We start from the raw sequence: 26,869 nt of genomic DNA on the forward strand, positions 1-26,869 counted from the left end.
ATTTTCTTACGATATGTTACTTATGTAAATGAATTTGGATCAAAGTTTTTGTACGATTTGATTTCACGTTTTTTTTGTTACTACATTCAAAAATCGTTACAATTCTTTTTTTAATTTATAATTACGCCGGCCTACTTCCTAAGTTTAGCATAGCGAAAAAAAAAACTTTGAAATGTGTTAATTTCTTTTAATTTGAATATAAAAACTGTAATAAATATAAGAATTTTCTTTGAAAGGAATTCATAACTAATAGCAACTAGCTTAAAGTAAACAGCTTGTTCGTATCAAGAACAATTCGTTTCGTCACTATCATCTCCGCAGTCGTCGCGGCCATCGCACTTAGCCCCGAGAGGTACACACCGTCGATTTTTACATTGCATTTCATGCGTTCTACAAGAAATATCGCATCCCTGCGGTTCATCACTTTCATCAGCACAATCAGCTAAGCCATCACAAAACCTTGAAGACAGTATACACTGTCCGTCTGTACACGTAAATTGATCTTCTGGACATTCTGAAAATGAAAATAAAGATCGTATTTGTTTTCTTCAAAGAGATTGGCAAATTGATTTGTCAATTTTAATGGGACTTGTAAATTTATTTTTCTAAATTTATCAATTGTATAGGAAGTAGCAAATGAAAAGCCCCGTTAGGTGAGCGAGCACATTCGTAACCCAGTTTTGTGGGCTACTGAACGGTATTACAATGATTTACATTATATGTTGAATTTAAGATTCATAAAATGACACTCAATAAGATAACTTTTATTACGTTTGTAAAAAATACATAATGTAGAGGGTAGTGCTCGTAGTGCAATATAAGGTACGGGTACGGTCTTAACAGACATCTATAATAACGTTTACAGCATAAAACCATGTCATATAATAGCATACATTTTTTAGACAGTTTAAAAATCAGAAAACTAAATATTATATACTATTATTTGACAATATGTAGTATATCATTTTTAAGAGACATTTAAGAACGTCAAAATAAAAAAAAAATTAATCGCACCCATAGTACAATTCAATTCGTCGTAACCATCCCAACAATCAATGAAACCGTCGCATATTTTTTTTTTCGGAAAACATGAAATTGAATGTCCACATCGGAATTGTTTAGTTAAATCACATTCTGAAAATGAAAATAATGCATATTATGTATTCATAATGCAAAATGGTATAAACGAAATAATTCCTTAATAAATATTTATTAATAAGTTTAGATTTGCATACCACAATGCATTTCATCAGAACGGTCGTAACATTGTATAGATCCATCGCATCGCGCTTCTGAAGGAACGCAGAAACCATTCCGACATCGCCAATCTTGCGAGGAACATGATACTTGTGTTAATAAACGGCAAACACGGACTCCACGACTTTTATCAACTAGCTGGCAAGCTTCTGTTTCCATTGCACACAATCCACCACAACCTAAGGAAATTCGAATTTGAATTATTAAAATAGACATAACCCTAAAGGGAATTATTAGTATTGATAATGTTTAATTTCTACTGTTTTTAATATTTCTTTGCCATCAACCATGTAACCTAAGATTTTGTCCCTTGTGCTTGTTAGTACACTGGCATGTTCTTCTTTTAAAACGTAACACATATGACTGTCAAAGAAATAATAAGTGGATGGTACTCCCTCAGTTAGGTACACACTTGGAAAAATTTAACCAAAAGTAAAATATATATTGCAAAAAAAATATATAATATTCTATAAAAAAATGTTAATAATATAGAGAGAGTCTAAGCCTAAGTTTATATTCAATAATACATTTTTTTTCCATTCTTAAGTTTTTTCCGGTGTTATAAAAAAGTAGCAAGTAAAATATCTGGAGTTCATTTTGTAACATTTAGTTATAATTTAAGAGCCACGAGTGTTTGCATATTTATTAGGAATACGAGTGTCTAGTTATTACCTGTTGGATCATCCATATCAATAGCCAGTTTGCAAATCGATTTTCCACTGATTTCGTCTAACATACATACTTCATTTGTTTGGCACGAACAAAAACTGTTTGATATATTTCTTTTTAAGATTTCTTTTTGACTACTTCTTTCTTTAATCTTTTGAACGTCCTTTGGGTACGTTTTAATATTTTTTTGTATTTTGAGGATAATATTGCTTATAATAGAACTATTTTTTGTTGTTGACAATAGGGACGCTTCAGTTGTGTAAACTTCTTCGTTTTCTTCCGTGTCACGAGGTACAAATAGGTCTGTGTAAAAGTTCACAACGGCTGACGAATTATCATTTTCATTAATTTCTATATTATCTCTTGGCACTGAAATTGTACTGGTATCATTTTTCACTTGGGTGAAATTTAATGTAGTAAAATTGACTAAAACCAAACTTATTATTACTATTGCTATTATCATCACACTTATTGAGCAGGCTTGTATTTGCGTCCGCCTCTTTTTTGGACTACCATTCAAAGACCAGTTAACTACACACCCAATGCCTTTCAGGCTCTTTCTCAGTCTTCTTTGATTTGCATTTATAGTTCTTATGTCATGTTGAGTACTTATATATTTATGGCGAAAACTAGTATCGATTTGTCTAGATATTGTTGGAATATGTTGTATAAAATCATCATTATTTATGCTTATGTCATTAACTGATGCCTTTATATTAGAACAGTTGTCTAAATTATTCGAATCATCTATATAACTTCTATAAATATTGTTTCTCTGAATTTCTGACCTTGATGGTGGTGCCTCTAATTTTGGTGTGGAATAATTATTAGGTAAGAAACTATTTTCTGGGGGCGTAATTCCATAACTTCTTATCTTTCCTCTACAAGTGTAACAATATTTTCCTGTTTTATTATCCTTACAGGGTGCATTTATTATGGCTTGTCTCAGATTGCTATTTGCCCAAAGATGTGAACAATATAGTGTATTCCAGTTTGAAGATTCATCAAGTGTACAACTCGATTGTGTCGTATTATCACCAAAATTACTTGTTAATGTCATTGTTTCTAAATTAATGACATAATTTTTCCGTAGGTTTTTCTACATGCCATCTGTAAAACAAAATTATGAATTACTAATATACCGATCACAGTTGTACATATTTGATATTTTGAAGCGTATTGAATTAAAAAATGTAAGAACCGAAGACACGCAATTTCCTTTTATAAAAACCCACCTCGAGTAATGTCTGTTTTAAGTTATTGCTAATGTATCTATTTCTACTTTCGACTGGGTTTATAGCTTGGTCTAGTGCCAATAATCAGGATCGGACCTTTATTGCTAGGCTGCCTGTGAACCGTTGATTACTTTACTTTACTTTTTTTAATATCGACGAATCGAATAGGACAGTTATATTGTAAAACTGACTTAGGTCTAACAACAATTTTCCCATTTAAAAAAAAGTTTGATATATTTATCGCACGCAGCTACTTGATATCGTCTTCATAAAAGGTAAACGACCATTTGTTTCACTTTGCGTGTCTGCTGTTCGTAATTTGATCTTTACAATTTCAATTAAATGTATTTATAAGTCTTTAAGAAATACTGGATAGAATTTATGTATGTATATGTTTGGCGTCAGAGTTATTCTATAAAGGTTAAGATTTTAAATTTAGCTATGCAAATTCAAATATTACAGAAAAGAGTGCAAAAAGCAAAAGATAACTTGACCCCTTTTTAAGGTTTTTATTGCACGGTTTTAGTACTACTAAGCAATAAGGCATGCTAACTTAGTGAATATTGAAAAGAGTAGAAGTTAAAAATTCACATGAAATAAAGTGTGCATCTAAATAATTTGAATAATACCCATTTCCTATTTAATCTTGTTTATATATATTTTTTCTTAGTTTTAATATCGTACACATAGCCCTAGAAATATATAGGTAAACTATATTTCGAGTATTTTTTTAATTCATATTATTATTAACTATATTGCTCATTATTATTTAATATAATATTATTATAACACATAAAATTGTATATTAATCAAAGTTGCTCCTAAAAACCGCAATATTCTGAAAGCTTTCTAGGTCACATACAAATTTGGATATTAAATATATCTGAAGTTTGCAGAAAAAGTAAACCTAATAAGCTAGATATTTAAACAGGTAAACATTTTCAAAACTTACTTGCGTAGGGATGATGGTTTGTCAATTCACAATATGGACATTTGTTAACTAATATAAACGTTTTCACAGGAAGAAAACTTTCAACACGTTTAAGTGCTGTGGAACGGTGTGCCATGTATCGGACTACCGTTGCCGCTGACAACGTCTAAACAACTTTGAACCAACACCAGCACCCTGAGTACCGTAACCGACGTGTAAAAGAGACGTATATATAATATATTATTAGTTAGATAAAGAAAAATAATAGGGTTAACAGCGTATGGTGCGCTCGAAGTCCTCCCGTGTTCACCCAAGAGGAACAGTCTGTAACTGAACGAACATCTGTTCCCTACACAACCCTTCTTAATGCTCTTGCATACATATTTAGTATAGTTGTAGAGGTGGTTATTTATTATGGAAAATAGCGAGCAACTAACATTATTCATCCCTAAGGTAAAGCAGCTTAATATAAGTATATAAAAAAATAGTAAATCAATTTAAAAAAGAAATATATTAAAACATGTAAGCTCGCTAACATGAGCTTTTGCGAAATATGTTTTGAAATATAATTCGAAGTTATGTAATTATTATGTATTAATCATTACATTTTAAAAAAAAATATAAAATATGTGTATGTTCATTATAATCAAACATATTTTATGTGTGGCATACACATAAAATACAGATATAAATAAACATTATTTCAAAATAATAACATGTAGCTGTTCCAGAATTTTATAGGTCAATGTGATCCAAGAGTTCATTAATTGAATCGGATGTAAATTTTTGCTTACGTTTTATTTTATTTTTTTTATAAATTTTGATTGTGGAAAAAAATATAACATTGAAACAAATTGTAAATTTTATAAAATAATATATATAATATATGAATGTATATATGAAAAAACATGTAGTTCTTATCGGCTATAATGAATTTGAATAAGTACCATATCTTTTATTTTTCAATACAAAATCAAAATAGAAAAAATCAATTAATTAGAGTTTAATTTTAATATGTGATTTTCTAACTACTATGCAGGTACATGCTTTTTGTAATAGGAGTAAATAAGGAATTATAGCAGTGTTACGTACTGATACTTTTAGGTATGATGAGCATTGGGCATCAAGATGTTGAATTATTTATCTAGGTATTCTATCTGATTTCATTTGCGTGCCAAACACGCATATCTTAGTTTGTTGTTGCCACGAGGTACCACCGTGGCACAGGTGCCTCTGCGATATGCATCCCGTGGATGCAGCCGCAGTCTCCATCACTGTATTGCGACTGGTGCGTCGGTGTCTACGACACGTAACCGGAGGAAGGCAGAACTCTCACTGCGCGCGCCGCGTGCGGTTGTGGACGCTCGCTCACACTTCTTCAGTTTGTCGCTTAATAAAGTCAGTGTTCTGGCACCCAGCCATCTGTATGCGCGTAACTTCGTAAACCGCGCAAAATTTCTCTCGAAATTAGTATGTGAATGCGATTTTTTTTATTTGTTCTACACGAAAATCAGTGAAATGTTATTGTTGGCGTTCTAATCAGCACGCTTATTACTTCTCTACGATTTCGAACAGCCTTCATGAGGAGATAATTGGTTGTTTATAATTTGCTAAAGTGAGGTGAGCATAATAGATTTCATAAAGTAATTTGTAATTTCACTTAACTAAGCCTACAGGCAATTGTCGTGACCGTGATTGTTAAGATGCTTTAGTTAAGTTAGTAGCTGAGTAGTTTATAAATATATATATATTTTCGAGTTGAGTTGAGTTTTATGGTGGCTTTTTATTAAGATTTAGCAAAAATTATGTTACATACGTATAGTGGCGTGCAAAATAAGTTTTTAATTGGAATAGGTATATCGATGTTGTCTATTATATTTGGAGTAAAAATTTTTTAACATATTTTTACTCCAAATTTTAAAATAAGACTAAAATATTAAAATTACTTAAAGTCACACTATTTGTAATAAATAACATTTGTTTATTTAAATTATGAAAGTAAATTAATTGTATAATTAATGTTTCAAAAAATTCATACATTTAAAACGAAACCATTTTTTAATTCAATTAATAAAACAGTATATTTATTAGATATGTTATGTAAATGTTAAAAGAAATAAGGATATTTTGATTTTAATATTTGGTGTATATATTTAAAAATGTAAAGTGTCATCAATGTGCGAGTAGGCCAGTAGAGTTATGTCCTACTTTTGATACTAATCGAAACGACATCAAGTGTCGAAGTGAAGGCTTTCCGTGTCGGTTTATTGCCTGATGTTATTCAATATTGTTTTTTATTCTGACGTTGAACTACAATTAAACCATGGTTATTGTCACAGCCTTGTTCACAATCACGATGTTTCATATTTTTATTTTATATGCTAGGGCTTTTTTATACCATTTCTAATGATATTGTATTGTTTCTTCTTTCTTTATATATTATTACGTCGAAACTCTTTGATAATATAGACGAATACTAAAAATGAGACCTTATTTGAGTTTATTGAGTAACTGCTCAGAAATCTATCCTATTAAAATGAATATTTTCGAACTAAGCAATATTTAAATTTATTTGGGAAATAAAACTAATAAAAGATTAATCAAATACAACAGTATAGAGCACGTTACAATTGTCAATTTCGTAGGAAAAATTAATTGTCTTCCTAAGATTTGTGGAGATAACATAGATACCTCTGGTTTTAAGTTAATAAAATATAACTGATTAAAGAATAAGATTCCACTCTTCTACCATTCGCTTTAGAGGTCTCTCGTGCTATCTGACAATGGATTACTCTGTTTAACGTGACTTCTACACAAATTCTGTCGGTCTGATCACTAAATAATTTGGTTTGATACATCCCTCGTGTTATTCGAATTTATTCTCGTTAGATCTGATTGTTATAATAAGGGAATAATGGTTATATATTATTCCGAGATGTAGAAATCTCCTCTAAATTACCGTTAAGTACGTACCGTGCCACATTCAGGAACCTATTTTCTCAGATTTGTAGCTTCGTGTGGGCGTCTATGCACATGATTAAATTTATCCATTACTGACCTTCCCTCTCTAAATTATTTTCTATTAATATGAAATTGAGAGAAAACCCATTCTTTCTACCTTCCTTTATTCGAATTTAGACGCACGGTTTTAATGAAAGCCTGCAATTTTGTGTTGTTCTGTTACCAGTCTATATAAGAAGACCTTTTCAGGAGCGCGAGCTCTTAAAAGGATTCTAGCCGCATTAAATCTTCAAAATTAATTATAATAAACCATTAAAGTAATTTTAAACTGGTCGCTACGTAGATGGAGGATTAAAACTACAAACTATGTTCTATGTAATGAGACATATGGTCAATATTAATTGGATCTTAAGTTGATGTTACTTTAAACATAGTTTTTCCAGAAATGTTTAAATTCGGTGTCATGAGTAAAAAAAATAAAAGCTCCGAATGTGTAGCAAATTATTGATTCGAAATTTCCATAGTCAGATAATTGCTGCTATATTTATTAAACTTTCTGTCTTATATCATTTAAACTTGCGTCACTTGTAATAGAGTGTTGCCTAATTTACGTACGACGTACTACTGATATATTTAATACTATATACATCTTAATTTGTAAGTTTGATTTTCTGTCTTAAATGTTACATTCATATTACAAATCAAATTAGGATATACATATTAGTTTTGAACAGAGACGCAAAAAGTTTTGTTCAAAAAATCCCTTGAGCGAATATTTTAATTGTTAGGATACTAAGAGAAAAGCCATAACATTTAAAACGGGTGATGTGCGCGTATTAACATAAAGAAAAATGACATATTATCATAATATCCTTATTTATAATCCTTATTCATATCCCTCGATGCTTTTGTTCGTACGAGTAAATTGTTTCCGTTTTATCATTAATATAAACTGAATGATGTTGCATAAATTGCAATTGCTCGGTGTTATTGCGATATAACATAACAAAGAAAATAATACAGATATTGATTAAGTCATTGAAAATATGTACAACTTATTTGTCAATAGATAAGAGCAGTACAAAAATAAGCCACTTAACTACCAATTTATCATACATTAACCCAGATAAACGAATAAAGAGCAATTAAATTAATTTAGAGCAGTTCCGATTTGTTATAATTATCCTCACACAAACATGCGGGCCCATGATGCACGTGCAGTAGCCAGTAACTTAAACAAAGATGTTAAAAGTATTCGTTTATTTTGAAGCATATTATTTGATACGTGTTTTCCGATTTTTTTAGTACACATATATTTTAATAGTACTTGTAATATTTTGTAAAGATACTATGGCAACAATCCATCAACCCGCACCCTTTCCCTTAGAGGTCTGCTTTAGCAGCCTTCAGCCTTAGCCCAGCAGTGGAAAATTTACAGCCTGTTATTAATTTGTTTTGTTACTATTAATGTTTCCCTTAAAAATAGTAAATTATAGTAGTTAAAAAAAGTATTAAAAAAAAAACGTTTATATTTTTTCAATTACATTTCGTATGTGCGAAAAAAAAACAAATAAGACAACTTCTGTTTTGTATTTTTATATATAAATGTTCAATAATAAATAATACTACTTTTAATTATTTTTGGATTTATATAGTATATCAAAAGAATATGCGCTCAAACAAGAAGGTATAAATTATTTTTTATTACCCTGTGTACGATTTAAATAAAATATCCACAACCAATTATATTATTTAGTAAACAGTTTATACACGCTTTTTTTTCACAATAATACCAATTTAAATTATTTACGACCGCTTACTTAAATATTTAAATCAAGTATGTAGTCAAATAAAGTACGTAAATAATATTGATCATATCGACGTTGCATAAACAAGTTAAATTGTATAGTTTATAAAGGAATTAAAGCATAAAAATGAAATCCTTGAAGTTAACTGTTCTGTCTGCATAATGTACCTATTGGTATATATTATTTCACGGATGCGCTGGAGAATTAAGGATGCCTGTTATAAATAATTCGTATTCCTAAATTATAAAATGTATGTATCTGTCTGGTTCGTACAATAAATTATTATGTTCACATTTATATTTTGCACTGAGATAAAGCGTAAACCTTATTCTTTATTAGATACTTATTAACTGTTTCGTAAAGGATCAATTTAGTTCATCAGTATCGAGCTGTTACACTGCAAAATGATGAAATTTGCATTTATTTTTATATTCAATTCAAGTTGTTCTCATCCAGAAACCTGTAGCGAACAGTGAATGTCGAATGTGCTACTTCGACTTCGTATTCGAGTTTTAATATAAACTATTTTTTTTTTAAATAATCTTGCTTAAAGTAGCCTAAAGTGTTTTTTATTGTGCCATCCTTAGGCGAACCTACTTTCTTTGGCAGAACAAAGGAGGTTAACGGCGATTTTCGATGACTACAGAATTTCAACTAGGAATTGACTTGAAGTTATACATACATATAGATGTCATCAAATTGGTGAAGCACGTAGACTGATAGTTCAAAGTATTTGTTATTATATTGTTATATTTCTTTCTGTGTTTGAAAGTAAAATTGTGTACGGAAACATTGGAATTAAAAAAACACTGTTGACTATCTCTTGAGAACATTTTAAATCGCAAATGTCTTCCTTTATAAATAATATCGACTATCACAAGGCCAATGTCGTTAGTCGTCGCAATCAAGTAGTAATAGTTGTTTATATGTGATTCAGACGGAGTCGGATACTTGGCTGTTTGCTGGTCTTTGTCACATGTTAACGATTGACTATTTTGAAATATTTTTCTGCATTTTCGCTCTCGTTACTTTCAATTATCATACCCTAATGAAAAACGCGCGTTACAGGGATTAAATAATTAAGTCACAAAACTTGGAACGTCACCAATCCCATAATCTTCTAAGTGGATTTTAGTAGAAATCATTGTTCATCATCATTTACAGTATAGAGTACCAATAACTAATTTAATTACTTTTAACGCAATATTGAAGCATTATACTTTTTAATTGTAAATCCAAGTCAAAATATTAAGTGATAATAATAAAACCTAGGCCTGAGAAGAACTACCCAAAAAGGAACCGGGATTCATTTAATAATACTATTATATAAATGAAACGGGAAGTGATTGATTAATTTTAAGGTCATATATAAATAATAATTATTGTATTTAAAATCTAGAAAGCAACTTCGAGCGCCATCGTGTAGCGTGATGTCCCCCTGACCGATTTTGTCATTTCGTCCAACCATTCTCAACGGACAGTATAGTCTTGAGAGGCCGGTAGCAGATGCCTGTGCACCTTATGCATTCTCTATTCACTTGTTCTCATTATCCAGACAGACAGAGTAGAGTTCAGGCGTAGGATCAACGGGTTTATACGCTTTTCGAAGCAGAGGTGTGCAAACAAAAACATATGTGTGAACAGCTTTCAAGCTTAAGACAGCTTGAGATAAATTTTTGATAGGAAGTCAAAATCGGAGTTTGAACCCAAAACCTCGAGTTTTAAAGTATTATATTGTAATTAAGAAGTAACTAGCAATTCGACCAACGATTCCGCCATTTGAAGTATTGTCAAATATAACAACAACACAGATACAGCTACCTAATATTAGTTTACGACAAATTAAAGCTAAATATGCATGAAGACGTTTATATGTATATGGTTACATGATTGCACATATAAAACGTAATCGATCGTCATATACGACGAACAGTGGAACATAAAAGGTTTCTTTAATAAGCTTATATTATGTAACACATCGGTGGCAAAAGGAAAGCGTCTCGGAGGTCAAGCGTTATTAAGATCACAAGTATATTATGTTAACGGTCGCGCACCATTAATACTGAAATCGGAGATCTATGCACTAATACGCTTTTATGAGAACTATCGCGTTAGACTTACTACACGAGGAAGTTGAAAGTTCAACTTATTTCAACACCTTTAGTTATATTCTACGATAATGGTATTTCATTGTTTTATTACAATCTTCTATTGTTTGTAGAATCATTACTAAGTCTTAATTATAGTCGAGCATATCTTGAAATAGCAAGAATAGTTACAGTGTCAAGAGATTTCTTATTGTTGTTTCTAAAAAGAAAGGAAAACTTACTGAGTAAACACATAAATTTTGTGTGATTATTCATCACGCGATACTTTCAAGCGGATTTCGATCATATTTTCTCTATTGCACAACGATATCAAATTTTTTATAAAAAACTTATACAAATATAAGTATATCGAGAATGCCGCTGTGTTTATATAAAACTACCGAGTGTATTTAATTATAATTTATTTATAATATAAGTAGAATGTCTCAAATCTCAATATATAAGAAGCCTGTAATTAATAAAATATGCTAACGTAAGATTATCAGGAAAATTCCTTAGTCTGTTTTAGTAGTCAGCGGTTGTTATATTTTAATTATAAGGCAATTAATTGACAGCTACAATGCACTAGTGTAACCTATTTTTCTCGGTAAAATAAGTGTTCATTCGTAATCATTTACAATTTGCCTATATAATGACCAAGATCTTTATAGGTAATACATTCTTTACCATTGTATTAACTTAGTAAAAACCAGAATCAATGATGTGTTTATTTTCGTAATCAGTAGGGACATAAAATGTTATCTTACAATGATTATGCTTTGAATTCCTTAAAAAAATACTTTATAGCACATAGCTTAGAGTATGAGTAGAGAGTACCGAAAACGTAATAATAACTATGGAAAAATACTTAGATAATTAATCTTAGCCCACATTATAATTTAGTTAGTAGTTGTTATATTGATGTTTAATTCATTAGAATGACATACTGCTCTATATAAAATTGTTTATATTAATTAAAAACATATTATATTATATTTACATTCGAACACAAGAATCATCTTATGTGTTAAGACGTCATGTGATATTGTTTTAATCGTTCTTAAATTAATATAATAAGGACAAATAAACATAATAAGATTATTAATATTTTTGTGAATTAATGCTTAGCTAGCTTATAAATATTTCGAGGCCAATATTCTTTTATCAATTTTACAGGCCACTTGGGTCAATTATCATCTCATATTCTTAGAGCGTCATGAGTATTATTCAATTATTGCTCGTATTTATATGAACGCGATTTTACCATATATACGTAAGTGCGGTCGTTTAATATTTGTATGTTTTGTGCTTCATATTAATAATTAGTTCAAATTAAAAAGTGATACGCGTTACGCGATTTGTTAAAATAATTTTGCTTATTTAGGTAAGTATTTAATTTAATATAGATATTATTTGAGGACAATATTCTTTCAGAAATATTTCGATGTTATTAAGATTCGCTCAGTGAAAGTATTACATTTGAATATATTATAAGTAGAAGTGAACATCATTCAATAATATCACGCTGTATAATGAAACAATACGTCGTCCTTAAAGGGAATGCGGCAGTGTTTGTTATTAGTTATTGTGTTCGAAGAGGACTAGTTATTTCAGTCTATTTGATAATGGACAACTTACCTTAACATTGGAATTATAGTATATTTGTATTAGCACATAATTATATCACTATTATCGAATATTTGTATGATGCGGTTAATGATTTTTGGAAACTAAAACTTTCCTTGGCGTCCAGAGCGCCTAACTAACACTATTAATACGCGAGTGGCAAATGTTATAGATAGATTGCACAGACCGTCCTGAGCAGTGAATATCAAATGAGAAAATCTACGTACGTTCAGTGACCAGCCTTGCCCCTTACAAAGTCTATTAAAGCGTAGGTATTCTAAACAACTATAATATATGCGTTCAACACTTCGATATTCTCTATTTGTTAAGAAAAAGTAACTATAAGTTTCTTACACAGTATTATTCTGCCATGAAGTTCTTTGTCACATATTTACAAATTTTTGTTAAAAGAAAAATATGATTATGAGAGATAGGTCATTTTAGGGTAGTTGATATCCTATTTACATATTATGGCTTAGGAAAGTTTATAGCTTCGAAAAAAATATACGTATGTTGAATGGTGTTTTGTGACGTTTTGTATTCAACATTAGGAGACATGTGGAAGCTGCTAACGAATATAATAGAAGTGCATTCCGATGAGAGCAAACGACAATGGTTGTTTTGTAAGGAGGTGAAAGTGAGTTCGATGAACCAAACGAAAGTACATATGTATCCACCTGGATCACTAGCTATACACATATAACACACATAGGGATCAGCGGATAATTTATGCTTTATTGTGAGAAATATAATCGAATGGTAGAGATGCGCAGTAAAGAAGGTTTGTACTACAAATTAATTTGCATAATAAAGAGTCATATTCTTGTTTGAATTAAAATAAATACGACTTCGACACGTTTTTAGTAACCATTGTTAAGTCCGGGACTTACAAAAGCTACAATATTCTCGGTATCGTAAGTGTAAATTGTAATCTTTTCTATCTTTGATAGGATCACCAATTAATCGCTATACAAAGTAAGTAGCATTGAAAGCGTAAATTTAAGTGACATTAATACTACTACATTAATACTAAAACAATAAAATTTCAAGCTTAAATTTGGGCATAATAAAGACAGTGTATTTTTAAATTTCCCCAGATTGTTAAAAGTGATTGAATATATAGATACCAAACTTGTATTTATTATAAATACAATAATAACAAGAAAGTACATGGTGATAAACGAGTCCTTGATTGGACATTAAGTGTACTTCGTATGTGTGTGTGTATTCGGTGCAGATAAATCATTTCGCTCGACATATACTATTATGTTTATATCATATACACACTAGGTCTCGACGACCTAGGTCTATCCTAAGGTTCTCCGCCTTTTGCATTCAGTCAGGTGTCCATCTATCGCTTGTTTGCTTATTCGTGATCTGAACTCGTGGTCTAGCTTAACAATAATCGGTCTTTCATCATAAGCGTTCTAATCTACTCTATTCGAATTTAATTCATCTCAGGGTAATCTCATTTCTGATTTAAAATACAAAAATTTGAGTTGACGTACTTTAGTTTTCCGTTCGATCCCAGAACGACATGCCTGATGAAAAAGACCTTGGTCTTATTCAAGTTCATATCGACCCAGACACGTGAGACACGTTAAGGCTATACATCATATCGGATATTCATTGCCCTCTGAAATGATGACGTTATCATCTGTAAGTTTAAGGGGGTAATATAACGTCTACAAGACGTCTTCCAACGCGTTGTTGAATAGTCTCATACACTCGTGCATCTGTGATACAGTTATAGATTTTAGTGTTATTGTTGCAGCATTATATTTATGTTTGTATATATTATGTACATCACAGAACAATGGTGGATTATTATTATATTTTATCAAATCTCATGATTTAAGAAAATATAATGAGGTAAAACTAATTTTAGATAAAAGCGCGAAGTCGGAACCGGTAGCTACGTTACGTTTCGTATCATTATAATCATCATTTCTTTAGGTATTCTTATAATGAGTTTTAAAATGTGTCATTTATAAGCAAGCTGTTTTCCTAATAAATTGGCTCGAAAATAGTACAAAATAAATTATTATTAAACGATACAAATACAACAAACAGTTACTTTACTATCTGACGACACTGAAGTGTTATATGAATCCCATGCTTTATCCAAGATACGTGCTTCAAAGACACATTATGTTATTTTATAGTCAGTATCTTATCTATTTGTTTATTTCTTAGGAATTATATTTAAACAATTACGTTTGTACCGAGCAAATAACGCTTAATACTGTTTCAAACTGAACTACCGATAGTGGAAGTTAAATTTATATACTGGCTAAACCTCTAGTCAACTTGAAGGCAGCCAAAGGTCTACAAAAACATTCGTTGCAGCCTTGTCCGTTATTCTGCGAGTTGACCCCTTTTATGGATATCTTACTTGACTATGATTGTAAAAATACCGTTCTTTATAAAATATTATTAAGTAATACTAAACGAAATTATTTAAATATATTCATAATTTGATTGGTATCAAATTGTGATGCATTTTTCCGAATCTTAATGAGTGTTTTTGTCATACAGGGAAACCTTGTTATCTTATTTTGTCATAAGTCTATTAGCGTCATAGTATATTAAGATATAATTATAATCAGTTGAATTATAATATTTAACCTAAACAAAATATAAAATTTAATTTCTTATAATATTTATAAATGTCGAATTATGTTTAAAAAAACAAGAATATTTTAATTTAGAGTATGTAAGTTAAAAAAATAGTTTGATTATGGCAATAGAAACATATATCCGGTTAACTGTAGTTCTCTCAAAACTCGCCTATAAGTGATATTATTTAAAACCAGTTTTTGCTCAAGAACCTATTTTAGAAATCTAAACTAGAATAGGAAGCGAAAACATTGGACCTCTTTTCACTAGAAATCCGAATCATAGACACTAAAAGGAATTTTAACCAATGAAGAATATTGTGCACTATTAAGGTAATTAGTAAAAAAAATACTAAGAAAACAAAAAAAGCGTAACGCCATAAAAATATATAGGTATATTAATGATTAATTAGTGTTATCAGTGTAAATGAATAAAAAAATACATACATATATATTTATTATACAGTTTTCTTATCATAATATGTTACGTGAGTGAAATAATAGCGTATGATATCTCGGTAAATTAAAGTACAGGACAACATGTAACCCAGTGAAAGTGGACGAGATGAAACGATTTGGTATCTTAGCTGGCAAGCTGCCGAATGAAAGTGGTTTGAATGAATGCTTCTGTCTAGTTACAAATGTGATGTAAGGCTTTTGTAATCTTCTTTATGTCCAGTCATCTTTAATTCGAACCCTTTTAAAATATTTTGTATTATAAATAAACCAATAAGCATGTGTATAAGTATATTTATTATTCTGTCGTCGCAAACAAGGAAAATATGAAATAATGTGAAATTAAATCGTTTGATTAGAAATAACAATGAAACATATTAACTATTTACCGTAAAGGTTCAATGATTTAATTATCCATTATTAGCACTGTGGAAGTCAACTACCGAGAAGTATTTTTAAACCGAAATTGTTTTTAAGATTTCTAATAGAAATCATTAAAAAGCTTACAACTCTCACCTATTATATTATATTTGAACTCTAGTGGTATTGAATAATGAATCAATAATTATTAAACAAAATTAAGAATGAAGAAATCATCAAACTAATTGTATTAGTTTTAAATTGTATAGAAACAAAAAAATAAATAAACACACTTTGAAAGATGCTTAAAAACGACAAAAAAAACGTAGTACGTGCGCTAAATCGCTACGCTATCTTAGTGACAACAGGCAAAGAGATCCCTTGGCTTGATTCTTATTGTATAAAAATATCTGTTTTTGTTTTTTTCCCTTTGTTGGAGTTTTGTGAAGTTGGAACGCATAGTTTTTAAATGCTAAAAGTTCGACATAATATAATGGTCACAATAATGTGAAAGAGTCTCGCGTCGTATCGTGATTATGCTTTGTTAATATTTTGGCTACAGCGATTTCTGTGCAGATATTTTACAAAGTGCAAAACGTGTGTGCGATACCACCGTCACTTTCTTTCCAGTAAAGTCAATGAAGCGAGGAGAAAGTGGCGACCTCCACGTCCGTGTACTCGCTATATCTGTAAAAACCGCTGACTCACACTCCTTGTACGAAGTAAAAGAAATGTCATGAAATAAAACTAGGGGAATTTATTAAAATAAAAAGTATTAAAATTACATATAGGTATATCAAACTTTGGAATACTTATTATCTTGCTATATAGGCAATTTATTCGTTGTGCATTTCGGCATGACCATTCTAGCAGTAGATTTCTTTATTTTTATATGTTTGTTATGAATATAACCATGATTTATTAACAATGTTAAGCAAAAATTAAGTTAGTATTATGTTTTTCTATATATCGAGACCTAAGTGATGTACATTGTAACAGTAATTTTCACTCATATCTTGAATTTTATTGATTATTTTTCACCATATATAGTAAACATTAAAATGTGTTTCTTGTTTTTTTTATTAAATGAAACAACAATGGCTTGAATCTAATCGAAACGATTTGTTGTAACTGGATGCCATCATTTCGACATTAAGCAATTTGATAAAATTGATATAATGTATAATTCAAAATAGTATCATTCATTTTATCTCGATTAAATTTATATTCCATGTAAAATAGTGTTTGTTTATGGATTTTAACAAAAGATAATTACCGTATGTATCTATTCTATATTGGGAAACATCGTTTCTAACTCGCATCACTGCTTATATAATATCGTTGCCAGAGATGAAATAAGCTATTTTATTTATGATTATCTTTTAAGTCAACTATCATCAATTTGACCTACTTTCTCTAGGATTTTTGTTATTGATGAATTCAATACTTTAAATGATTATAAAAAAATCTCTTTATGAGATTTTTATTACGTATCTCATGTGAAAGGCAATAAGTTTATGACAAACTTTATTATGGATAATATTTTAATGTGGACTGTGTTAGACTGTTTACAACTGGACATTCTTGAAGTGAAAGATCATTATGTTGCATTAAATACAGTGAAACTTTTTATGTATTTATTATTAATACGGTTTTATAGCTGTTACATTTTATTTTGAATATTAAGTATGCACTACTAAAACCCGTGACTTCACCTGCGTGGAATTGAATTTCAGCTTATATCGAAAATTTATTGCCATTGCGCTATTTTCTAATAAAAAATATAATCAACCGACTTAAAAAGGAGGAGGTTATCAATTCGTCTGTATTTTTTTTAAATACCTATATATAGGGAAATTGATTCAAAATTTTTAAAATAACATATTATAATATTTGCTTAGATACTCAGGTAAATAAATGAATTTAAAGTAATTAATTTATTTAGTTTCATTCCAACTCTATTTAATAATATGTTTTTTGTACTGATAAAACTGAATATTAAGTCCATAGAATGTTTTTAGAATAAAATGGACAACACTAGAACGGCGCTACTCTATTTCACCCAGTGTGATAGTATTTTATAACTTTTTCCAAAATCCTGTTATACATACATACTCATTTAAAAAATTCCTCCTCTCTATTTTGACGCCCTCGAAGGTTGAAGGACATGTCTTGGAGTTCAAGCTTACTGTATACCAAATATCATCAGAATCGGTTCAGGTTTAGTCGTGAAAGCGTATACAAAGATACTTTCGCATTTATAGTAATTGTATAAGTATCCCAACAAACATTTTAAAGGTCGCCACAACGTGCCACCAGTAACTTTTGGTTGTATAAGCTGGTTGCCGTTGCGCCGCTATAACGTCGCCATCACCAAGAAAAGGCCCATTTTATACGACTTAGTGTCCTATAAGAGTCATGTAGCGGTCGCATAAGTTACTTTTTGGTCGCATAGTGGTCGCATAGTGGTCGTATAGAGGTCGTGCGGCAGACTTATAGTGTTTATTACCGCTGCTTTACGACATTTGATCGAATAGCAGTATCCAACACGCTTCTTACAAGACTATATTTTTTGTCAAAGTGACTGGATAAAATATTAATTGTAAATTGAATTTGAAAGCTGTCACGAACAAACTTCATTGATTGTGAACATTATTTTTTGTTTATTCACCTATGTGTTTACTTCGAAACTCAAGTTCAAGGAATATTGATCTGATGGGAAATTAATTTTATCGAGTATAATGCGCTAGTTTTATGTATATAATAAACGCGCTAGTGTAATTCAGTAAATAAATAATATTTTATTGAGATTTTTTAAAGTAGGTTTTAAAAATTACCTTTACACGACTTCAAGTGCAGGAAAAGACTTTTATACAACTTCTAAACGACGTTTCATTTTATGTCATTATTGGATTTGTAAATATTCCGCCATAGAAAACGAAATTAGAGTTCAGTTTAGTATTTGTCAAGTGTTTAAAACCTTGTTATTTTATATAACTATTGAGTATTTATTGGTTCAGCTTTGATAAAAAAAATGGTACGTGATATAATAGATCAGATTTTATGCCCATTTTTGTAGATTATCACGAAGTATATCATTTTCATGGGCTTAATTTGTGCTATCATAATCGGAACTATCATTAATACACAATCTAGCCTTCTTCCCCACTCTCCGTTCAAAATCAACCGCCTTTTGTACATATACAATAATCATACTATTACATGTTATTTCAGTTAAAACAAAAAATATTTAAAAATCTAAACCTTACTAAATATTGTTATTTTAATTAAAATTATATAAGTATATTTAAAAAATCATGACAACTATTATAGAACAACTTAATGCACTTTCTGCGCTTCGATTAATATTACGTTGCTCAGAACTCACTAAATTTCGTACGGAACCATCTCCAAATGATCGACAGGTAACTTGTCGTGTAAATGAATGGCGGTGTATGTAATATTTAGTGTATTTTAAAACTCTTATAGGACATTCAGTCGTATAAATGTCGTGAAAAAGTCATATTGACTTAAATTCGTATAGGAGTTTTATACGTCACTCTAATACGACTATAGTCGGTATAAAAGTCGCAAAGACGTTTCTACTGCCACAACGCTGTTTACACGACTAAATGCCGTGTAATAGTCGTATAAAACAGTCGTATAGACGTTCCTACGACGTTTTTACCCGACTATAAGTCAAATAAACTATAGGCGGCACTAAGTCGTACAACAGAATAAAACGACTTCTATACAACGCTTATACAATTATTAGTTGCGTAATTTCTTCTTATACGACTGAAATGTTTGTTGGGTATAGAAGTATAGATGAACTTAACGCATAATATCATGCATGTATCATGTATGTCTTTCTTAAAATATTTTTTTCTTCACAGATCATCTTTCTTCATTATTTTCAGTGATGATAATAAGAATACCATGGCGTTTACTAATAGTATTCGCCTTTTTAATTACGACGATATCAGGTGAGCGATAAATACATTTACATAAACAAGTCTTAACCTCGATTAAAGCAAGTTTAACCATTCTTTATTAAAGTAATTTAATGACAAAACCAAATATTCAATTATGTTTAATACCGAGTTACATAGATCGTAATGGCGCCACATGGCTTGTTGGTACAATCGGAACGGTACTGGGTCCTTGTTATTTAAATCATCCATAAAAGTAAAATTAGAATAAAACAAAACCAACTTATTTTCATTATATTTTCATGAAATTTTATTCTATATTATTATAATTTCCATAGGTAATCCCCTGTTTCTGCAGCAATCAGGGAGAAATATTAAACCTGTTATAAAATGGAGACCACCCATGGATAATTGGAATTGGACCGAGACGCCTCGTAACGATGAACCACATTTCAAGCCATCAAACTTCACACACAAACTACCTCCATCTGCTAATGAAACAGAACTCATTGCTCACATGGCAGCCTTAAAGCGAAACTACTCCCGACTTTTATGGGATAGTGACAAAAGTTCAAATTTACCCCTCTTCGTAGATAAAGCATTAAAGTTGCTTAATTTAAAACAAGTTTACTATGAAGTCGAACATTCCGTTATGTCAAAAGTATCCTGCACTGCGTGCAAAGCTGGCGCTGGGCTATTGCAGCATTACATGAGACTCGGTAAAAGCAAAGAAGAAATCAATAAAATGATATATCAATTCTGCGTCTCATTAAACATTCAGTCTGCAAGAGTTTGTGAAGGAATCACGAGACTATTCGGGGTGAGTTGATGATGATTGTAAAAAAAAACATTATTAAAATATTATAATTTGTTAAATCTTTTAAACTATTCTTAATAATATTTTCTTTAATGTAGAGTGAAGTGGTGTACGTGCTAAAAAGAATCACAATCGGTCCGGACGAAATATGCAGTTTTGTTATTGGAGATGCTTGTGGTGACGTTTATAATCCCTATCACGAATGGGAAGTGGCTTTCCCTCCGGTACCGAAGCCGGCAGTGCGTGCCCTCGAAGCACCAGTTGAAAAGGCTCCAACCTTTAAAGTTCTGCAAATTTCTGATACTCACTTTGACCCATACTATGCTGAAGGTAATTTATTTGAAGTATGTGTGAATATGAAATGTTTTTTTTTTTAATAATAACATTATGTAATTGGAAAATTCTACTCGTAGGTGCAAACGCCGAATGCAATGAGCCTCTTTGCTGTCGTGCGTCTAGCGGTCCCGCATTGACCCCGGGAGGTGGAGCAGGCCGTTGGGGCGACTACCGCAAGTGTGATACGCCTAAACGCACCATCGACCACATGTTAAAACACATCGCTGACACACATACCGTAAGCTAAACTCAATTACTATCTACTCTACTTAAAATTAACGTTAAAAGTATTAAACTAACTTATATGATAATTTATTTTAATTTCACTGACTAATAAATATTATTCAGAAAAACATAACGACGACGATTAAATACTTTCATACTTTTAGTCTTGTTTTAATTATAACATTCGTCTAATTACGTAAGTTATTTTATCGTTTTGTGACATAAACAAATCGTTCCTTTAGGATATAGACTACATCCTATGGACCGGGGATCTACCACCTCACGATGTTTGGAACCAAACGAAGGAAGAAAATCTTAAAGTTCTTCAAGAAACTGTTGCTCAAATGTCAGATATGTTCCCTGGTGTACCGATCTTTCCTGCCCTTGGTAATCACGAATCTTCACCGGTTAACAGGTATTTACATTATTGAAAGCATAATTTTTATGAATCAGAATGTTACTTTTAAATCTAATAGGTAAATTAATAAATCAACTTAAATTTGTTAATATTACGATAATAAGTTGAGACAGTGTTAAAGTAGTTTTGAATTAAGATGGAAGTTACGAACTTCAACTTTGAGTTTCAATAAATAATAAATAACGAACTTTTTATATCGTAAAATTAATTGATGAATGAGATAACTAAAGGTACATTAATTTGAAAACAGTTTGTTATTATAGTTACGTTATAAACCTACTTATATAATAATACCTTGTACTTATTGTTTCCGGTTTGCATTTTTTACTTATTATTTATTACGGTCTTGAGGTTAAATATAAAGAAGTACTACAGCTGTAGTGTTTTTCCGTAGGCAGGCGTATGACTAATGAAACTAAGAGTCATGTTATTTTAACTATAAGTGGCCCTATGTCCGGCACTCCCAAACTCTCCATTAGAGCTGATTCCACCACGTTGTTCCAATGCGGTCCGGTAGATAGTTAGATGTAGATTGTGCAGAATTTCATTTGACATAAAATAAGCTCACGAAAACTTGTTGGTGCTTGCCACATATTTACTAGCCGCCGGACCATTAATGAAGTCATGTATACATGACTTGAATACTACATAGTTCTGATTCAGGCAGCTACCGAGAATATTTTAAAAGTAAAACTCAAACTTTTTATTGACTCGACCCAGGCCCCAAAACTCTTTTAGTGCAAGTGACAAGACTAACTTATCTCGAGTTATAAAGACAAAAAGAATAGAAATAAAACAAATTAATTGAATTCACGACTAGTCATAAAAACACATTAATTATAATTGCATAAAACCCGCACAAGTTTTAAAGCTACAATTACATTAATAAATAACTAGTGATGATATATAATATGAAAAATTATAAAAAATGCGGGTAGCAGTTTATCATTAGTCAATTGATAGCAAAGCAAAGCCCTCATTTCGAGTAATTTGAGTAACTACGTTGTGAAGTAGGTAAGTTTTATTTAAATTCAATTGTGTACAAATGTGCGAAATTACATGATTACTGGTGACTTTAAGGTTAGTTAGTTTGTATTTTGCGAGCAAAGACCACTAACAATATAAAACTGTAACATATAAATAAAAATAAAAACTTCAAAAACAAGATATTTTTCTGAGATTGTTTTTTTTTTGGAGTCCGAAAAACAAATTAATATGTTCGATTGAGTCCATTAATTTATTAAAACATAATTTTTATTTTTTCTAGAAATATATACTTGAAATAATTGTTTTCCAGTTTCCCCCCACCGTACATCTCGTCTCCAGAATCCAACATCGCGTGGTTGTATAATGAGCTGGACGCTCAGTGGCGGCGCTGGCTGCCCGCCGGCGTGTCGCACACCGTCCGTCGTGGGGCCTTCTACTCCGTGCTCGTCCGACCCGGTTTCCGCATTATATCGCTTAACATGAACTATTGCAATAACAAAAACTGGTAATTATTAAACCATAAACAGCATAAAGCTATAAATGTTTTACTGGTAGACAAAGGTAGCTACTGCGGTTGGTGGATCACATGTTTTAACTTATTTTGGACAACATCAGTTTCCTCATGATGCTGATGGAAATCTTAAGAAATTTTAAACAATGAATTATATTCAATATTCGACGTATACGAGGCGTAAACACTCATTGTCTCTGACATAATAATTCAGTATCATTTTTTTGTTTTCAGGTGGCTCTTACTAAACAGTACCGACCCGGCGACAGAATTGCAGTGGTTTATTTACGAATTACAATCGGCTGAATTTAATGGTGAAAAGGTCCACATAATTGGCCACATCCCGCCCGGACATTCCGATTGTCTTAAGGTGTGGAGTAGAAATTATTACGCTATAATTAATAGATATGAGTCAACAATAACCGCTCAGTTCTTCGGCCATACGCACTTCGATGAATTTGAAGTATTTTACGATCCAAATGATTTAGGTGTGTATAACCACAGAGTAATAAAATAGTTACTGTAGTTAAAAAATATACATGAATATTTTTGTTTATTACAGGGAGAGCGACGAGTATAGCCTATGTGGGACCTTCTGTATCACCATACTATGACTTAAATTTGGGATATAGAATATACTATGTCGATGGTGATCACGATGCTACAACTAGAGTAAGTATTTATTTTAAAAATATATTGTGCTCAATAGCTGCGATAAATGACTTTCCAACAAATACTTTAATTAAAAAACTTAATCAATAACTGTCGTATTTTTATATTTCAGTTAGTAGTTGATCACGAAACCTGGATCATGAATTTAAAGGAAGCTAATCTATTTGGCTATCCAATATGGTATAAATTATACTCAACGCGGTCAGCCTACATGATGCCATCACTTCGTCCACAGGATTGGGACAAGTTTATAGACGACATGACTTCAAAAGAAGACGTATTTAACTTATATCACAAGTTAGTATCTATTATTTAGGTTGATACATATTGAAGCTTGGTTAGGTATATTTGAAAGAACTGTAATAATGAGAGATGCTTATTTTAACACGTGCATATAATGTAAAAAATGTTGAAAACCTTGTTAATTATTTGTCGTTTTGTACGTGTTGTTATTGTTACATTATAATTTTATGTTTTAGCGTTACTACTATTTACACAATACATTACATTCTATTAATATTACGTGGACTATTTCGTTTAATCTATCTTAGAATGAGGGTAGAGAAACAATGATCCATACATAATATTGAATAATTATTTTAATAATTTAATGATTAAAAATCGATTGTTTTATTATTTTGTTAAGCTTAAAAAAACAATCGAATGATTTTAAATGAAAATTTTCATTGGATGTTATTATTATTTTGACATTTATGATATTAATTTCCTTTGAATGTCACATTTGAGACTTTAAGGGTTGAGTTATTCTGTCAAAAAATATCTGAACCAGGCTAGAATTTCGACGTATTTAAACAATCGAGCCTCGAAAAGTACCTGAACTCTCTCTGGTCATGTCTTTAGAGTAATTGAGTGAAACTATGTTTTCGCACAATATCTAATGTGCAGTCAATGCGCGCCATTGAATTTGTAACGGTCACTCAACAGTTTAAAATATATTAGAACACTTTAAAAAAAAAAAAAAAAATTTGGCCGTGATTTTAATAAGACTCACCTAATTTCACCTCAAGCTCAATATTTTTAAAAAGAGTTTTTTGTAATTGCAATTACAACGTCGTATTTTGTTACAAAGTACGACAAAATCCTGACCAATGACTCAATACTTATTCGAAAAAAGACAAAATGTATTTTGTTGATTATTAAGAATATGGACATATAAAAACTTGCCTTTGCTATCCAGACATTACTGGAAAAATAGTCCGCGGCGTGGGACATGTGACGGGGAATGTCGCAAGCGCCTGATCTGCGACGCGCGATCCGGGCGCTCGCACGACCGGCGCGCGCTGTGCGGACACATCGAGGCGCGCATCGACGGCGCGGCGCCGACGCCGCAGACGTGGCGCGCCTGGCTCTACAACGGCCTGTCCGTCTCGTGAGTTGCTAACACTAACTCGCCAATCACTTTAGCTTCCATTACATTCCTGACATTTTAATTTTCTTTAACTCATCAGCCTGAACAAGCGGGCTAATGGTAAAACTTTGCCTTGCAGTTTAATTTAGTCTTAAAATTTTACTCTCATCATTTTCGTAGATTCACTACATAAACGTTAAACTCACATGTCAGGCGTCACTTATTGATAAATCTTGTTATAACTATTTGATTTTTTAAATAAAAATATAAATATTTTGAACGTTCAAGATGAGATTACCTAAATTGTACCTATATAATGCCTACTTAGTTTCATTTTTATCTACTTTGTATAGATTTATTGGGAAGTTGTTGAACTATTTTCCGATTTTTATTAATTTTACTTTAAAGAATAATGCTTAACCTATGGCTAATATTGCAGTTTCTCTTCGTTTCTGGACTTCTGCATGAGCATTTACCGTACTCTACTGACCACTGTCAGTTCACATCTTATGGCTTAGATTCGCTTCGGATGGTACTTTTAGTTATAAAATTAAAAGAAAAACCGCTATGCTTATGATTGCTTTTAATATTCCTGCTATGTAATAATTGTTTTTATATCTCACAGACCTAGTGTACAGCAAGTTTAAAGGTGGTGGAAATATTTTAGGTGCTGGACGGACAAAGGTTGGTGGGTCGAGGTTTTTTATAATATTGTCTTATGGCAAACTAGTGTAAATAATAAACAAACGAACAACACCTTGAGCTTTTTCTTTTTGCTAATTATGCTTTAAGAACTTCTGCTGCACAAATATCTAATCTAAAACATTTATGGTTATTGTGGATCTAGGGTTCGGTTACCCACATCGCCACGACGATCCCACCAATTGTCGAGCTAGATACTCATATAATTATGCTTGTATGTATGGTGATGGTTTTATATGCACAAATTCGAAAAAAAGCTACCGGCCTTAATTGAACATTACTAAATTGTGAATTCATTCCAATATTTCATTTCGTATTGTAACTTTGTAACTGTCCGTAATGTATAACTTCTGCAGTGGTTTATTCAATTATCCAAATGTTTGTAATATTGTCTGTTTTTTTAAACGAATAAAATTAACCTTTAATTTTTATTTATTACAGAGTATCGATGTTGATGCAAATACCACAGGTTGCTTATCAAATACCAAAGTTTGTAATGGGTCTCGGTTGAAAATTAAGAAAATAAACTTTAAGGCTAACAGTCTCCACACCACTGGATTGTACTAGAACAAAGACTTTCAAGTACATATTTAATTTTATAAAAAAATAAAAACAAAGTTAGTCTAACATAACCATATACTATATTTAGTCTATAACTAGTTTGTAAACTAAAATGTCATCGATAAGGTTCTGTAAATATCTTCTGTAAATTGTGTAATTAAATTTTTATATGTAGGAACTTTGTATCTTCTTAATAAATAATACAAATGAAACATTTCTTTTATTTTTTTTAATTAAAATATATAAGAGAGCTTCTTAAGCAATTCACGTTCAATTGCATTCAAATAAAATTAAATGTCATGTACAAACATTTTAAGCATTTAAAATTAAA

At 31.0% G+C, this 26,869-nt stretch overlaps 2 protein-coding genes across 10 annotated transcripts; one reads left to right on the plus strand and one right to left on the minus strand.

Moving 5' to 3' along the window:
* Window positions 1-183: 183 nt before the first annotated feature.
* LOC124534401 lies at window positions 184-12,784 on the minus strand. Of its 3 annotated transcripts, none has more exons than XM_047110265.1 (5): window positions 12,587-12,784; window positions 1,930-3,036; window positions 1,236-1,436; window positions 1,015-1,134; window positions 184-514 (listed from the first exon to the last, which is right to left on the minus strand). In XM_047110265.1, the coding sequence occupies exons 2-5, from the start codon at window positions 2,984-2,986 to the stop codon at window positions 285-287; spliced, it is 1,608 nt and encodes a 535-aa protein (XP_046966221.1). In that variant the 5' UTR covers window positions 2,987-3,036; window positions 12,587-12,784; the 3' UTR covers window positions 184-284. The 3 variants fall into 3 exon arrangements, with proteins under 3 accessions (XP_046966221.1, XP_046966238.1, XP_046966230.1); XM_047110282.1 differs by lacking the exon at window positions 12,587-12,784 and adding an exon at window positions 5,185-5,374; XM_047110274.1 differs by lacking the exon at window positions 12,587-12,784 and adding an exon at window positions 4,114-4,503.
* On the plus strand, window positions 5,418-26,750 carry LOC124534382 (sphingomyelin phosphodiesterase). 7 transcript variants are annotated; one of them, XR_006966736.1, is made up of 14 exons: window positions 5,418-5,712; window positions 19,905-19,994; window positions 20,279-20,760; window positions 20,856-21,087; window positions 21,171-21,331; window positions 21,561-21,733; window positions 23,034-23,228; window positions 23,469-23,722; window positions 23,797-23,906; window positions 24,019-24,203; window positions 25,105-25,296; window positions 25,715-25,807; window positions 25,901-25,959; window positions 26,419-26,640. XR_006966736.1 is itself a non-coding variant. In XM_047110198.1 (13 exons), the coding sequence occupies exons 2-12, from the start codon at window positions 19,931-19,933 to the stop codon at window positions 25,791-25,793; spliced, it is 2,127 nt and encodes a 708-aa protein (XP_046966154.1). In that variant the 5' UTR covers window positions 5,418-5,712; window positions 19,905-19,930; the 3' UTR covers window positions 25,794-25,807; window positions 26,419-26,640. The 7 variants fall into 7 exon arrangements, 6 of the variants coding, with proteins under 6 accessions (XP_046966154.1, XP_046966200.1, XP_046966191.1 ...); XM_047110198.1 differs by lacking the exon at window positions 25,901-25,959; XM_047110244.1 differs by lacking the exon at window positions 25,715-25,807 and having other exon boundaries at window positions 5,419-5,712.
* Window positions 26,751-26,869: the final 119 nt, after the last annotated feature.

Source organism: Vanessa cardui, chromosome 1, assembly GCF_905220365.1.
Source record: "Vanessa cardui chromosome 1, ilVanCard2.1, whole genome shotgun sequence".
Lineage (NCBI taxonomy): Eukaryota > Metazoa > Arthropoda > Insecta > Lepidoptera > Nymphalidae > Vanessa > Vanessa cardui.

Bases quoted from the DNA above. Each gene is read 5' to 3' on its own strand.
- LOC124534382 (XM_047110198.1), top strand. From the start codon at position 19,931: ATGATAATAAGAATACCATGGCGTTTACTAATAGTATTCGCCTTTTTA. The intron at 19,995-20,278 runs GTGAGCGATAAA...TAATTTCCATAG, and splicing joins TTTAATTACGACGATATCAG to GTAATCCCCTGTTTCTGCAG. The intron at 21,332-21,560 runs GTAAGCTAAACT...TCGTTCCTTTAG, and splicing joins ACATCGCTGACACACATACC to GATATAGACTACATCCTATG.
- LOC124534401 (XM_047110265.1), bottom strand. From the start codon at position 2,986: ATGACATTAACAAGTAATTTTGGTGATAATACGACACAATCGAGTTGT. The intron at 1,135-1,235 runs GTATGCAAATCT...TTTCATTTTCAG, and splicing joins TTCTGATGAAATGCATTGTG to AATGTGATTTAACTAAACAA. The intron at 515-1,014 runs GTGCGATTAATT...TTTCATTTTCAG, and splicing joins CGAATTGAATTGTACTATGG to AATGTCCAGAAGATCAATTT.